We start from the raw sequence: 17,316 nt of genomic DNA on the forward strand, positions 1-17,316 counted from the left end.
AATAACTTCTGATTTTATACAAGCAAAAACACCTACCCCCCCCCCCCCCCCCCCACCCTTTACTCTACCTTCATTACAACCCTGATCAAATGATCGACGACCGAATGCACGCTTCACATCTCTACCGCCACATCTCAAAGGCGTCACCTATCTGCAATGGTGGTAAGACTGGCGTTTCCGAAGAAGAGAGAAGGAGAAATTTGCGAGATAGGACGGAAGAAAAGAGGAATTAGAGAAGATAGCGATAGTCTGGCAGAAAGTATAGAACAGTGACCGAAGAAAGACGTGTCGGAAATTTCAAGAAAAAGTGAGTTTTCCCGAAGGTCGTGAAAAGAAAAAGAGACCTCGTGTATGGGCCTGATTGGTCATCCGTGCTGCCTGTCCGCTGGGCCGAGTCGAGAGAACTCCTGTCCGGTACCAAGTGACATCGGATACTGCGTCGACCGAAGGTCACTTGTCCGGTACCAAGTGACATCGGATACTGCGTCGACCGAAGGAAGGTCCCCGACGACGAAAGCGTTTCGGAAACGAAAAAGGTTGGCGTGTTACGCCAAACAAGACGTAAGCTGGCAAGCTCCGTTCTGGTGGCCAACGAGTACCCGTTTACGTTGGGTCACACGCTGCGGGAGGACGGTAACCACAGCTTTGGAGGTGAGGGTTCTGGTGAGGTCCGGCGGAAATTCCCCGCTTGCTAGAGCCCAATATCCGATGCGTTGCCGCCCCGTTAGTGAGCACGTGGGACGTCGACAGACAACGGCGAAAGAAGCTCTCAAGCCAATACCACGATTCTGGACACGCCGTGACGCTGCGATCGAGATCGGAACCCAGGAACTCTGTACCACATATTGTATACCAGCTCAGGAGAAACAAGACGGTAGGAGTGTGGCAAGTACCCTCTTCATGCATGAAGCTCCTGTGTTCCAGAACGGCCGCAACGACCCCCCCCCTTCCATCTTCCTTTCCCTTCCACCCTTTCTCTAACGACGATGTAAATCTTAAATAAATATGTTAAACTAATTTGTATTTCGTGCAATTCTATTGTAGATCAAATTCCTGGTTTCCCTATTGTTGGTCTTTCTTGTCAATCTACTTTGAAATGTTTTCGATGATTAAGGTAAGTGTGTCCTCCTGGAGCAAGCCAGAACGTCGACCCTGAGTGGGTATAGCCGTGAGCTAGTCATTATTAACACATCCTGTTCGATAACGGTATGTAATTTAAATGGAAAATGGAAAGATATCAAAACATTTCAATGCTTGAAATATCTTCGCGTGTGTTTCTCTTAACTGCATACGTATATTGTAATCCAGCAAGGAAATCATTGAAGTTCATGACCTGTGTAAGATTCTTTTCGTAAGCGAAGCGTTCTGATATATTTTTTAACATGCCAAGTAATACGCTTTTCATTTGCATACCTTCGCATTGGGGTTATTCTATATCAGTAGATGCCAAACTTCATTGACAAGCGGGCGCACATTACTGCCTTAGAAGTCTATCACTGGTGTACTTTTCGATCCACACAATGCGGACAAAATTTGTAAACAATTATTTGTTGTCAATATTGACAACACAACTGCGTATATCTCAGCGCGACCAAAAATTATTTGTTCGCGTGACATTTCGGCCAGTTCTCAAAAAGTGGTTTCAAGGAATACGACTACGTTTTCAGTGCGTAGATACAGGGTTTACCTAAGAGTCGTCGCAGCTGAACACTGGAACATTGCCGTCTTCCATTTTCTGGCACATAAATCGTTTTCTGCGTTGTTTTCGTTCTGCGGTGGTGTAACCCTTCAAATCTTATTTTGTGTAAGAAGTTATTTGAGTTATTTGAAAATTCTCATTTTCGTGCGATTTCGAATCATGCTGATGAAAAGTCATCGATAGCCTCTCTTACTACAGCTATAACGGAGTTGCGTTCTGAGATTAAATTCGAAGCCTCGAGTGATACCCGTTAACTCGCAGAGGCCCACAATTTATCAAGGGAGGGACTTGAAACAACCCCTTGAGGGTGATTTTAACGTAGCAATAAGAGTCCCAGATAGTCAAAAAACCAAATGATTATGTCGCATCTGTTCCAATCTGCAATAACGAAAAGATACAAAAGTTCTGATTTTATTTGTCACGAATTCGTCCGGACTTCATAGAAGAAGCTGTGTGTACTATGGCTAAAACAAATCCCAGCATTGACGATGATCCTGTAGTAGTGAGGCTAGTTCCTAAAGACAAGCACATTGCAACTCTTTCACTTGTGTCGTTCAAAATTGGGCCCATCACTGCACTCAAGTGTAAAGTGCTTGATTCCGCTTCTTGGCCTGAAGGATTGTTATTTCGGGAATTCGAGGACTTCGAATCCTAAAAATGTCGGTTTCCCTTGAAAAAGAAGAAACCAATGACACCGCTGCTGCAAACGAAACCGTTGTCTATTCCAACTTCCCGCATTAACCTCATCGGTGTTTGGACTACCGGGATGCATGCCTGTTAGCTTTTTGGAAGTCCCTCATCCTCTCGTCACAGTCGAGCCCATACTGCCAGCGACCAACAGCCATCCCGGTCCTGTGTGCGAGTGTGGAGAAGAGGTTTTCTAAGCTGTGATCACAGACAAGTAGTCAGATAATTTGAGCAATTTACCCCCGGTAACATATGTCGCTTCTAGCAGTTCAGCAATAACCCCTTTTGAATTTACCACACATCAGGGCTTTCAGGATTTCCGCTCTTGCCAGAAATACGTTCCTGCTTACACGCACTCTACTCCTATTCAACTCTTCAGTAATCAATTGTCGACGTCTTCATCATCAACGTTTATAGAGTCGCCAGGATGCACATCTGCTCGCCTCGAAGCCTCGTCACAGTCACGCCATTGCCGCCAGCTACCTCCAGTCATCCCAGTAATGTGTTCGAATGCGGAGACGGGGTGTTCCAAATCTCCGTTGCAGACAAGTACGCGTACTCTTCGAACCATTCACTACCTGTAATGTCAATCGCTTCTAGTGGCTCGAGTCAATGCAGAATGAGTTTCCCTAGAGCTACCAATGCAGCTGAAAGAACATTTAATGCCAAGCCATCTGACCGTTTGTTTTGGATATATTACCAGAATGTCAGAGGCATACGTATTAAAATTTCCTGTCTCCGCTTGCAGCTATTCAGTTGCGATTACAATGTAGTCGTGTAGATTGAAACTTGGCTAAGATCGGTTATCGATAGTGCAGAAATTTCAATGCGATCGTAGCTCATTGACCAGCATCTACTCACGGGGAGGCGGAGTACCGATTTCCGTTAAAAAGGACCTGAGTTGTGAGCCTATTTCGCTGCTAAATTGTGACCAGATTGAACAAGTTTCAGTTCAAGTGAAATCTGAACATAGTTTGCTGTACATCACTGCCGTCTACCTTCCACCCAACGCTTCTGTTGACCTGTATAACGCTCATATGAATGCAGTGCAGTTTATGTCGGACAATTCTTCTTGACACTAGGAATCTACAGTGGCAATTAGACGAAGACGTTAATGACTGTATTCCATCGAATATCTCGTCAGAGATCGAACAATGCCTTATAGAAACTATATTTTGCGGAGCATCATCAGTGACACCATAGCATCACCAACATCACTTTTACCGATGGACGATCATCACGCACCATTTAAATGCTATTAAATGCATGCTATACTACTAAATGATAGCTGTAATTACGCAACCACACTGGCGTGGTCTTCTGGCGCCCTTGGTGGAATCTCAATTTTGCGCCCCTTTGGTGTTTACTTTTGGCTTTTTTTTAGTTCCACCTTCAAAAAATAACTTGTGTACATGGATCTCCTCCCTATTTAATTCATGTTTGTCTGTCGTTCTTGTCACTTAAATTCCAGCCACAAATCTTTTACTGTATATTTATAAAATCAGTTGACGCTAGTTGTTTGGAGGCGACAAAGGAAGCATCTATTCAGAACTCTGTATATTAGGGTGTCATTGGCATGTATGGGAAACACATCGAATTTAATAACTAGACACACCTCAACAGCATTAGCACCTCGAAAAAAGTCTATTGTAAAATTTTAGTTCAATCGGACACGATTAAGGGGTTGCGCAAAACGGCCAAAGTGCAAAAATTTGCACCCACGATAAAACACAAAAGGACTCTTAGAATATTCAGAAATTGAATTCGAATTTTGTAATGCTAAATGGCTTAGGTGTAATGAGACGTCGAGATCTACTGCCACCCTGATTTTTTTAAGATTACCGTTATGAAACATGGAACATTCTGGATATGAGTTGATACTGGGGTTTGAAAAGACTTGTTTTATAGATCTTAGAAATACATGAGATCTTGTATCCTCTCGCAAAAAAAATGTTTTGACAAATGTTACCTCTCTAGCGCTTTTAATTTTTATACTGCGATTTTCAAAAAAAAAATTCGAATTGAGACCAGATTTTGACACATCATGGATTTCTAAAATATTTGGCATACAAAAAAATGAAAGCTGCATTTCCCAACTCAAGTCCCGTCTCAATTCAAAAATTTCCCATGTATCACAAAGGCATTTTTTCAACATTACACCAGATCTCGAGGCTTCATGATATTGTTTTTGATTACGCTCAAATTTTGCATGGGGACCTTTTTGAGGTGCCAATCCTTTTGAGGTGTGCCCGGTTTGAAAATTCAGAATGACCATGAATATTGGCACTCTACCGTATATCAAGTACACTCAGGTTTTTTCACGCGGTTTTTTGCACGGTTTTTACAAGGTTTTTTACGCGGATTTTCCAAATAACGCGGATTCTTTAGGCGTATTTTGCAGTTAACGCGGTTTTTTCACTCAAATTTTCCAATTAACGCTGTTTTTTTTTTTTTCAAAAATATTAAGTTATTTTGAATGCAAAAGACTTAGACTTTTTCATTATTATTTATTTATTTATTTATTTATTTATTTATTTATTTATTTATTTATTTGTTTATTTATTCATTTATTTATTCATAATAATGTAACGCAAGGCAATTGCCTTTTTTATGATTGCCCAGATTTTGCATGCGAGAACTTCGGTGATCCGGAGGTCGCCATCTATAAGTTCAAAATGACGTCAAACATCGGCCTTTGTCTCCTACTTGTCAAGACTATTCCGAAAATACTTATATTGATTGAGTTGTAGAGAACTTCTTTAAGCCGGAAGTCCTAGGTTTCAAAATGGCGTAAAAATCAATTTCTGGCACCTACTAGTCAAGACCATTTTGAAAATATCAATATTGTCGAGGTGCGGGCCATAAGGACCAGACCCGTCTCTTTCATCTTTTCGAAAATCCTTCAAGTCGTTTGCATTCAAAAGGACTTCGAATATTTTGGCAAAAACCACACTGAAAAAAATCCAAACGTTAATTCTATTTGCTTCAAACCACTTAAAATTCATATGAAGAAGAAATACTATTGTTATCACGCGCACACATACCTTCTATGTGTCAACTGTATAAACTATGTGTGCACACACATAAGTTATATATGCATATTGTTATAGAATGGGGTTTTATGTGCCTAATAATTATGAAATGTGATGGAAAGATTAATATTTTTTGTAAATACACACATTAGGTTTATGCGCCAGCAAATAGTGTCTATATGCCTCCGTTAATTGCAAAAATTTATGTGTAAAATCAATAGGCATAACGTTTACTTTTTTTTGAGTGCATGTTAATTGCGAAATCCGCGCAAAAAAACTTCCAAAATTCTTTTAAGTTTTTTGCGAAATCCGTACTAAAAACTTCCAAAAATAGTATTTTGCAGAAGGGTTTGTTACGCGGATTTTCGAATCAACGCCGTTTTTGACGCGAATTTTCCAATATACGTGTTTTTTACGCGGTACGTATCTCCCGCGTAAAACAACCTGGGTGTATACTGAACAGACAATTTTAGGAAAATGAAATAGCTTGCATCCAACCCTGTAGCGTGCAATGATAGATGACCACATTATTCCTTTACCATCAAATTCAGACTTGTCTTTTAGATTATATCCCCAATGATTTCTATCTCTTCCTTCATATTCTTCAGTTTTCACTTTGCGTCTGGCTCTAGGCACCTGCATAAATAAACTCTCCTGTAATGACCTAAATGATCCTAAAGTGGATGTCGTACAAGATTCGTCATCAACGACTCCGAGTTTCCATTTAAATTCAAACACATTGAACTGGGTTTGATCATATCACATCTTCTTTCGGATCAAAGGTAAGTATTCTAATATTCCACAACACGCGGAAATATTCAGCTGTGTCAAATATCTCGAAAGTTCGCCAAGATAAGCTCATAATTGTGATATTTTGTCTAAAGCAAACAAATGATGTTACGTACGACAATATATTTAAGAAGAGCTAACGCGTTTACATGTCCGCTCACAAAGTTGAGATCGATGGTGTAGTTATCGATTCGAACTTTGCATGCGTGGATCTATTGAAGGACGGGATTGGCTGTTTCAAGGACCCCTTATTCCAGTAAGCGAGAATTTTGAATGACAATCGCACCGGACGTGACGAAATGGTAGGCCCTTTCAAACTAGTGTCGGCTTTGGAGAGACTGCTTTGCGTCTTCATAGACAAGGATCGCCGGATTGACGCTAGGTCTAATTATTCTGGACTAACAGGACCATAGCGTGGTCTTCTGGTGCCTTTGGTAGAGTGTCAGTTATGCGCCTCTTTGCTGTCTACTTTGGCTTTCTTTTTCAGTTCGACTTTCCAACAATTTGGGAATGCTACTTCTATCCTGACTTCTTTTATGACTTAACCTCACTTATTTTATAAAGCAGATCAAGATTTTAGCGCCCCCTAAGGTTGGCGCCCTTGGCGGGGGTCAGCCTGGCCAACCGCACGCTACGGTTCTGGTTGTACGCTGTGCGCAGTGAGCAAAAAGAGACAAAGACCATATCCATTCATAACAAGCCATGGTGGACTTCTGTAGGCTTTATCGTAATGCAGGAAGGGTTTAACTACTGCGGGGTTCGTCCTAATACTTCCCAGGCTCAGTGCACGATTGGGAATATTTTGAACCTTCTAAATTATTTAACCATGCTACGGGTCGCACGACGTTCTGACATTGGGGTTACCCTCCAAACAGGGATTCTCTTCGTCAGGATAGAGTAGCTTCATCGCCGGGAACTATCCAAGCTGGGAGCTAAATGGCACAAGATACGCGAAAAAACGAACGGGTGTAATTCAAATACGCTGGAAACCAAATGAATCAATGGCTGAAGTGTACGAAGAGAGCTAAATAATTCACAAGAAACGGGATATCGCTTCCTGGAGTAAATTCGCCGCCTGATATCTCTCTATCGTAGTTGGTATGCTGTGCCGTGTAAATCGCACAAAAACTAGACGCTAAATGGCTCACGATAACGGGCCTTAGATTCGGGAGCAATTTCGCAGTTAATGAACTCTCCATCGGAACAGAGTAGATGCATCAACGTTACTGAAAATGAGAGCTTTTCTTTGTTTAGAGGGGGGGGGGGGGGGTAAAGTTATTGGGTAAAGGCAATTTCAATATAATAATGCCACAATTGAAAAATATTATTCTAAATCATGAATAAAGTTTCCTGAATTTTGGAACAATCACATTTACGTTACGAAAATAGGACCTGGAAGAATAATCAAGTGTTTTATAATTAACACAAGTTTTCCTTCAGTAACGCCTGCATAACGTTTTTATAAGCGGAGGTTGTTGTTTTTGTTTTGTGAACCCTTCGCGGTTTCCGCCATATAATTATCAAAACGATTTTCAGTACGTGAGCTAGTTGTAATTTTGAGAATATTATCTATTTACCAAAGATTTCATTCATAGATTTAGGAACATTATTCAGCGACCAACTATACGACGTGAACTGATTCATGATTTACAACATCTTGATCATGATCTGGTTTTCGTGGTTGTGAATTAGTTCACTAAATCAAAACAGTATGGGTATTCTCTCGTGAGCCATTTGACTAAACCCGTAATATTTTTTATGAATCCTTTCAATCCTCGTGAACTGGTTCATGATTCCTAGAGTACTAATCAAGACTCACCATTCGTACTTGTGACATAGCTCACAAAATCACAAGAAATTTTAATATATTCGTGAAACTGGTTCATGAATTCTAGTATATCATGCCCGTAAAATAATTTACAAATCAAAATATTCATGATCCTTGTATATTAGTCACCACTCATCATTCCTGCTCGTGAAATATGTTCCAGGTCATGAAATATTATTAATGGATATGTAAACTGGTTCATGATTCCTTGTATATTAGTCTCGATTCACCATTCGTGCTCGTGAAATAGTTCACAAAATCATAAATTATTATTCATGAATTTATGAATTGATTCTCGATTAATAGTAGATCTTGTGTGCTTGTAATATTCATAAAATACCCATAATAGTTTTCAATTTAATGTAACTCTGCGCATAATCCCGAATTTTTTACATGCCTAACATTTGCATGCATGAGAAGAAGTGTTAGATGTAACTCTCTGCTCTGACGGTATTGCACATGAGTTGGCAAACTGGCTTGCACCCAACGAGTTCGAGAAGTTGTTTTCTGATCATTAAATGCATAGTTTTGATCATTCAAATGTCTAGATGTAGCACCCTCTTGCGATTCTACTGTGTAATAATTCAATTTTGAATAAGTGGTAGTACGAAATTGGATTTAATTGTGTGGACTTTGCTAGAATGTAAATTTCTATTCTTTTATTATAAAACCGTTGATTTTTGATGAGTAGAAAATTGAGGCACTTCCCACATTATCTGGTATGAATACTGACAGTTGCGAGAAGCGTGCTCTGTCTAATCGTCTAAAAATGGTTAAATGGGCTCAAGCTCGTTGAATAGAGTCTTCGAGTCTCAATACTTATCGAGTGCAGGTAAGGATTGAGAAAGGTCACTTTTTGCTTGCGCTGATCTGTTAAAAGATCTTCTCCCTTCAATCCCTCCTAACTCACTCATCCCCAGGTTCAGTGGGTTTGGCTTAAGGTATGGCATTGTTTGGTCCTCTCCGGATAACGAACAAAGCTGTACATGGCTGAAACAGAAATTGGAGGAGATAAGTGGGAAGGCAGGGGACTTCCATTTTATTGTGGTAACATATAGTCTTCAACAGTAAAAGGAATTTCTTTACGTTCCGTGGATTCCCTAGGAATGTTTGAAGAGTACTGATATTGGATGAGGCTAGATTTTCATAATCCTGGTTCGTGGTCAGTTTGCTGTAAAATTCTGAGCACCAAGCCGCTTACAAAGAAAGCGCAGTAGTATTTTTGCAGTATCGACGACCGTTCGCTGGAATTTCCTGCGAAACACGGCGAAAGTTTTTAAACCCAAATAGGTTTAACACGAATTTGAATGAAAGTATCTCTTCGGGGGTGTTGTCGTCCTGTTATCTCCAAGTCCCCTCGCGGGTGTTGATATCCGCTCATCGAGATGCGTCCTTATTCCTTTGGGAATGAAGAATAATTCCGTATTGTCTATGTACTTTGTGTCGTTATCTTCCTTATTCCTAACCTTAAATTTTTCAAAAGGGCGTAGATGTTTCTACGTGCAACAATTTCATTTTTTTTGTTCCATTGCACTATTTTATACAGTAAAACTATCTGAGAACGAGTTACAAGGAATGAATACTTCTGCACGAAAAAAATATACACTGAAAAAAATGTTGTGTCATTTTTCAGAAAAACAAATTTATGATAAAAATTCAAATCGCAAAAAAACCATTTTTTTCTAATTTTTTATATTTTGTCAACAAAAACCTAAGGAGAAAAGAAATATGTTGAATGTAATTTCATGATGGAGAAATTATCAGAAAAAAACGTTTTTCTAACAATAACTTTTTACATGTTTTTAAATTTCATACTAATTGACATAAAAACTGTAATTTTATTACAGAATATAATTCTAAGTATCATTTTAAATCAAAATGCATTTAACAAATATCTTGCAAAATGCGATAGTTTTCGAGATATTTGGAATTTGGCTCCAACAAGAACAATTAATTAATGTAATTATTTCCTTTTTAAAAGTTATTCCCGTTACCCCATCATAAATTGTCAAAAGTCTCATGTTTATCGTTTTACAGACATAAAATAAGCTTTTTCAGTGTATTTGGATCATGGAGAAGCTTTAAATAAAAAAGTTTTCCTAACAACAACTTTTAACAAATTTTCATAATTCATACTATTTGCAGTCAAAAGTAGAATTTTATTTTTGAATATGATTTCGAACGCCATTTTAAATCAAAATTCTTATAACAAAATTTTTCTAAAATGTAGTAGTTCTCGAGATATTTTAAACTTTGTTTTAGCAACCCAATTATTTTGTTGTATTACGACATTTTCAGAAGTTATTCGCGTTTCTCCATCAACAACAGCAATTAGTTTTTCGTAAGGCCCATATCATTTCCTGTAACTTTCCCATTGACATCAAGGCGATATTATAAACCATTTGAAAGCTACATGAAAACAACCAAAATATTATTCAACTATATAGTTAAATCATTAGATCTTGAATGGTTGAATAGTACTTTGATTGTTTTATATAGCTTTCAAATGGTTTACAATATCGCCTTGATGTCAATGGGAAAGTTATAGGAAATATAATGGGCCTTACGAAAAACTAATTGCTGTTGATTATGCTTGTTGGAGCGAAATTCCAAATATCTCGAAAACTATCACTTTTTGCAAGATATTTGTCGAACGCATTTTGATTTAAAATGATATTTAGAATTATATTCTGTAATAAAATTACAGTTTTCTATGTCAATTAGTATGAAATTTAAAAACATGCATAAAGTTATTGTTAGAAAAACTTTTTTGGTGATGATTTCTCCGTCATGAAATCACATTAAAAATGTTTCTTTTCTCTTTAGATTTTTGTTGACAAAAAATTTTAAATTTTTTTCGCGTGGAAACGTCTACGCCCTTTTAAAAATTTGCGCTTGAGTCAAAATAATCTTATTGACTGTGGAAAATGTTTAGTCTTTCATGCCGGTTAAACCTGTAAAGTTTTATCGGAATCTAGGATGGTCGGTCACGATTTTAGAGATTTTCGGACGGATCTTCGTGGAATTCCTCAAATGTGACTTTGATCTGTCAAAACTAAATCAATTGTTGATGGATTTCATACAGACGAAAAACACGTGGGTTAATTTGGGAACAAAATTGAATAATAATCTGCAGAGCAATCATTAAAAAGCTGTTTACTGTTGGAATTGCTTTGAACATTATTCCAGGATCGGTGTTTAACGTTTAAATCACCGATTATAATGAATTTCGACCGAGTTCTTGTAAGTTCTTTTACGTCTCCTTTCAAGAAATTAGTTTGCTCGCGCGTAAATATGATACCAAGATCGGCTTCAACTTCGGTACCCAAACTCTCGATCACCTTGGTGTCAAGAGACGGCAAGACGCGATGTTTGATTCTGTGATTAACCGCTATTGCGATTCCTCCGCCGAACCCAACCATTCGATGTAATCGATGAATAACAAAATTAGAGTTACTCTTTAATTTAGAATTTGGTTTTAAAAAAGTTTCGGTCACAATGGCAATATGCACATTCTATACCTTCAAAAAGTTGAAAAAATCGTCATTGTGTGTTTTTAATGAACGAGCATTCCAATTTAATAAATTAAAACGATTATTTTAAGTCGTTATTAAAGTTTAAATTCATTACAATTTTGTTAGCAAATTCCCACCTAGTTCAAACAGCTTCAAACATGGAGGAAGAATTTAGCATTGCAGTCAACAATTGAAACATTGGCTGCTGCAAGAAATGATTTTTTCCCCGTAATACTACCTAGATCGGTTGGAGCAAAGGAAGTGTTGTGTGAGAACGAAATTGTAGGCGTGGTAGTCATCGTTCGTATAACCGTGTTGCCTGCCACTGAAGTACAAGATGACGCACCAATGTAGGATGGTGTGACGAGATTGCTGTTTTTTTCATTGACATTACGCACAATGGGAGGAAATTTACACATTTCTTCTGCTTCACATTCGGATAGAACATCGAATGAGTTGCTACAATCAATTGGATATTCGGGTGAGAAGTTACCCTTTTTCGTTTCTTATCACAAAGCCTTTTGGGTGGACCCAGACTTGTTGGAAGAATTAGATACTTCTTTAGGCTGAATTATGCTTTTAGTCTTGAAAAAGACTCATTTAGTAGAAATAGTAGGTAGTCTTGAGAAAGACGGCTGCTGTTGAAAAACTCTAGGTAAACCAGGAGCTATCAAGATTTGTGACCGGATTGAACGAAGGTTCAAGCCGGACTGACAATGAATAGTATTAGTATCGAAGAAGAGAAGCCGTGCCTGTGGCCGATATTTGATGGCAAATCAATAATCGACGATTAAATTTTCAATTCACCAATTCCTACGTTATTAAGATGGAGTAAGGAAGAAATATATTGAAAAATTAACTAAATGCGAAAATCACAACCTGTGAAAAAATTGCCCTCTGTTGGCCTAATTTGAACCGAGCATCCTTAGAAATTCCGATGGTATCGCGTTACCATTTTCTACAAAACGGCGATGAATAGAGAACTACTGCGCTTCGCATTTGACTGGTAAGAAATGAATACAAACACTTTTGAGTGAGAGGTTTGCGGAGAATTAAAAAAACATTCCTAGTTTTATAAAATAAAATTTTAACTTAGAGGTAAAGTTGATAAGTCAAGAATTTATGAAATATGTAAACATTTCTCGAGAGCGAGATCATGATATTCGATTTGATCCGTTTGACATCCGAAAACCGAAAGCCGGGTAGTGAAACTTGCATAATTGAAAACTCAATTACACTGTTGCACTTACCTCGGCTGTCATTTTTTGCCAAGGAGAAAGGGTCCCAGAAGCGTGTAGGAAATTTTAAATGAGTTTTGCTGCACTATCAAACAACTTCCATCTAATACACATCAACCGCTCTATAGCTAGCGATGGACAAGGGCAATTGCTGTTGCATTTTCGATTGAATGGTGCATGTTGAATTGCAACGCACGCGGACGTTGCGTTGGGGCGCAAAAAAAAATCCTTTCATAACTGACTACCTTCACCTTGCATATGTGTGAATGGGCAATGCGCAACGTAGGTACCTGCGTGCATTCACTGCTGTGCTCTGCAAACATGTTGAAATTTATCGCGATGAGCACGGGCTGTGCTGATACGAAGTGAAAGGGGGGGGGGGGGGCGATAAATCGTGAAAGTGGCACAGATCGAATGTCGCCCGTCTCTGTGACGTTTGATAATGCATGGGGGATTGCAAAAGAGCAGTTGGTTTCAATAGAAATCAGTAAACTTTTACTATGCATTCTCATCATGCTCGCGGATCCTACGACTCGTTGCTTGCTTTTTTTCGGCGTGACAACTCTGATGAATGCGTCATCAAAATAACATGTTTCCTTTTCCTAGCAGGGCTTCTAATTTCGTTCTCCTCACAACCATCCATCGTGTCAAAGTACTTAGTGTATTTATGTGGCGACAACCACATAAGCAGGAACCGTATTTGACTTGGATTTTCAGTCCAGGCTAATTTAGGATTTTGAAATCTGATTTACGAACTCGCATAGAGCCCTTAAATGATTGCGAATGAGTTTGTGTTGCAACAGGTTTGCGGTAGCCCAGTCGGTGTAGGTGCAGTTCGTTAAGTTCCGTCCGTTCTTTCGTTCAATATTAATTGGTACCCATGTGGTGCCGCGTTGCAGCAGCTGGCCACTGCTAACAATGAAGGTTATTCTATCATAATTGACTCAATTACCTGAGAACGAAATGATGGTGTTGACTTGCACCGGCTGCACTGGTTCTCCGTCGGTGGCGATGACCGTCAGGGTGTGTCCCTCAATGGTAACCTGCGCTGGACAGACAGAGGCAAAAGCGTTGATCATACGGAATCGGTACCGTCTGCCGGGGGTGATGGTGAAAATCTCCAGCGGGGTATTGGTCATGAAACCGGTGTTCGGATCACGGAACTGTCCTTTGCCGTTGATAAGTAGCGATTCGGGATCCTGGCCGGTGTTAACAGCGAGACGACCTGGGTATCGTTCGGCGGCATCCTCGTGAAGCCAATCGCTAACCAGCATGATGTGCGTGGTCAAATCGAAATCGTACAGGTGCGAGTTAGGATCACGGGAGGGTGGTTGGCGCACGACAACACTACCGTAAATACCGTCCATTTTTTGCAGACCTGTGTGAGCGTGCCAGAAGTGAGTACCTGCGTTGCCGGTCCACTGATATCTAAAATCAAACGGCGAACGGATTAGTTTGCTAATAAAGATGAATCGTTTACAGTACGGTCGATTACCTGAACGTATTTCCCTGCTGAATTGGGCACTGTGTCACAAATGGCACACCGTCATAGTACTGCGTTCCTCGCTGCCAGATACCGTGCCAGTGAATGGCCAATTCCATACCCTCCATGTGGTTCTCCACGTCGATCACAACTCTGTCGTTTTCGCACACTTGAATACTCGGACCGGGGATCATACGATTGACGGTCAGAATACCTCGCTCGACACCATCGGCCAAGACACACTGACAGTGACTCCACACGGTGTTGGTTGCGTTTGGCGTGCAAATCTGGCACGCGCTGAAAATATACCATTGATTGTGTTATCAGAACGTGAGCATGAATCACCATTGCTGTCAATAAAACTTACGCGCCCAACACGGTGTAGTACTCTACGGTGAAATGGTAGTAGCATATTCTAGCTGGCTCTCCTTCGCGACAAGCACGTGCGCACTCATCCGGTGCGGATAGACTTGGATTGCGCCTCAGCTCGGCAGTCGCACTACTGCTGAAGTCCAAATGGCGGAAGGGTGATCGCGGGTTCGGATTAGCGATCGATGGGAATCCACTGGAAAGCACCGACTTGCCTCCTATCAGCGGAGAAGCTTTCAAGGCTGACTTCGTGAGTGCTGGATGTGTCTGAACCAGACCGTGAGTGGCCTGGAAGAAATTTTTAGGCGTCGGCACTGCATCGGTAATGTGTGTTTGCCACCAGGAAGACGCGGCCGTCTGATCCAGTGGCGCGGCTACTTTTTCTGTGGGGAATGGTGGAAAGATAAAGCAAAAGGGATTCATTAGAGATTGAGTGTAATCAAATATGCGCTAATATGAATTATTATCGATTGCGGAGCCTCCGGACAGGTGGGGAGTGTGTATTTGCTAAACGGAATCATGTTCTCACAATGATAACCGCTTTGTTAATTAGTTGTAATCAGGCGGTACGAGTATGCTTTGCTCTGACTATTAATTAGGTTCATGTGCTGCCTTGTCTCGTCAACAAGCGCTAATATGTAGTGACTTGGAAATGTTCTCAGGAAACGTGAGCTGCCGCAGTTCAAACCGATCGATTGTGGTGGGGCGATGCGGCATGCAGGAAACGTGGGTTGGTGATGGAATGGGCCGGTTTAATAGTGGCCTCATTCTACAATCAACTACAGCAATGTGCTTTTTGTCACCAGACCATACATACATGCTTGTGAATGAGAAATGGTTCGTCGTAAGGGAAGTATGCAACAGTTTCGAGCTCAAGTATACCAAAATATGTTAGTTTGTTCCCAACGCATCCTTCCCTCCCAGTAATTATCCCCCTACTCTCCCCCACCACCCTGCATTGCAAAATATGTTATCATAAAGCCAACATTGAACTCACGCTGATTAAGCTTATTAAATATTATACTTTCAAGTGTGTCAGCGTCGACATGGTGCTTATCAGGTTCGTGACAGTCTTGCACTCATATATACTTACCAAGTGTAATAAGAATGTAATAGATATTTTCACAGTGTTATATTGAATGTAACCAGCTATCAAATTATAGCTTTGATAAATGAGAAAGGCACAATTGCTATCCTAGGTGGATTAAAACAGGCTTTTATACAACATACATATTGTTGTACATTTAGAGGAATTCCACGAAGATCCGTCCGAAAATCTTTAAAATCGTGACCGACCATCTTAGATTCCAATGAAACTTTACACGTTTCACCGTCATGCAAGACTAAATATTTTCCACAGGTAATAATATTATTTTGACTCAAGAGCAACTTTTCAAAAGGGCGTAAACGTTTCTACGCGTATGAATTTCAAATTTTTTTTGTTCGATTACTGTATTTTATACAGCAAAACTATCTGAGAACGAGTTACAGGGAATGAATACTTCTGTCTGAAAAAATATGCACTGAAAAAAATGTTGTGTCATTTTTCAAAAAAACAAAAATTTATGATAAAAATTTAAATTGCGAAAAAACCCATTTTTTAATTTTTTTATATTAAACCTAAAGAGAAAAGAAAAATTTTGAATGTGATTGCATGATGGAGAAAAAATTGGTAAAAAAGTTTTCCTAACAATAACTTCGTACATGTTTTCAAATTTCATACTAATAGACATACAAAATTGTAATTCTATTACAGAATATAATTCTAAGCACCATTTAAAATCAAAATGCATTTAACAAAAATCTTCCAAAATGCGATAGTTTTCAAGATATGTGAAATTTTGCTCCTTCAAAAACAATTAATTCATGTAATTATGCTCTTTTTAAAAGTTATTCGCGTTACCCCATCAAAAAATGTCAAAAATTTAATGTTTATCGTTTTAAAGACGTAAAAGCAACCTTTTTAGTGTATTTGGATCATGGAGAAGCTTTCAATAAAAAAGTTTTCCTAACAACAACTTTTGACATTTTTTTAAAATTCTTACTATTTGCAGTCAAAAATACAATTTTCTTTTTGAATATGATTCTAAACGCCATTTTAAATCGAAATGCTCTTAACAAAAAAATTCTAAAATATAGTAGTTCTCGAGATATTTTAACTTTTGTTTTAACAACACAATTATTTTGTTTTATTACGACCTTTTCATAAGTTAGTTGCGTTTCTCCATCAACAAGAATAGGTTTTTCAAAAGGCCCGTAAACTTTCCTGCAACTTTCTCTTTGACATCAAGGCGGTATTGTGAAACATTTTAAAGTTACATGAAAACAACCAACATATGATTCAGCTATATAGTTTAATCAACAGACCCTATGGTTGAAATATATTTTGGTTGCTTTCATGTAACTTTCAAATGGTTTACAATATCGCCTTGATGACAAAGAGAAAGTTGCACGAAAGTTTACGGGCCTTTTGAAAAACCTATTATTGTTGATGGAGAAACGCGACTAACTTATGAAAAGGTCGTAATAAAACAAAATAATTGTGTTGTTAAAACAAAAGTTAAAATATCTCGAGAACTACTACATTTTAGAAAATTTTTGTTAAGAGCATTTCGATTTAAAATGGCGTTTAGAATCATATTCAAAAAGAAGATTGTATTTTTGACTGCAAATAGT

The 17,316-nt window shown here is 39.0% G+C and overlaps 1 protein-coding gene across 1 annotated transcript in view; it reads right to left on the minus strand.

The window, feature by feature from the left end:
- The window catches only part of LOC131691235 (uncharacterized), a 487,454-nt gene that overhangs the window by 21,806 nt on the left and 448,332 nt on the right, over positions 1 to 17,316 (minus strand). The window contains exons 2-4 of the mRNA XM_058977475.1: positions 14,639 to 15,023; positions 14,284 to 14,568; positions 13,741 to 14,216 (exon numbers count right to left, since the gene is read on the minus strand). Coding sequence (XP_058833458.1) covers positions 13,741 to 14,216; positions 14,284 to 14,568; positions 14,639 to 15,023 — 1,146 coding nt within the window. The remainder of the gene's footprint in view (positions 1 to 13,740; positions 14,217 to 14,283; positions 14,569 to 14,638; positions 15,024 to 17,316) is intronic.

Source organism: Topomyia yanbarensis, chromosome 3, assembly GCF_030247195.1.
Source record: "Topomyia yanbarensis strain Yona2022 chromosome 3, ASM3024719v1, whole genome shotgun sequence".
Classification (NCBI taxonomy): domain Eukaryota; kingdom Metazoa; phylum Arthropoda; class Insecta; order Diptera; family Culicidae; genus Topomyia; species Topomyia yanbarensis.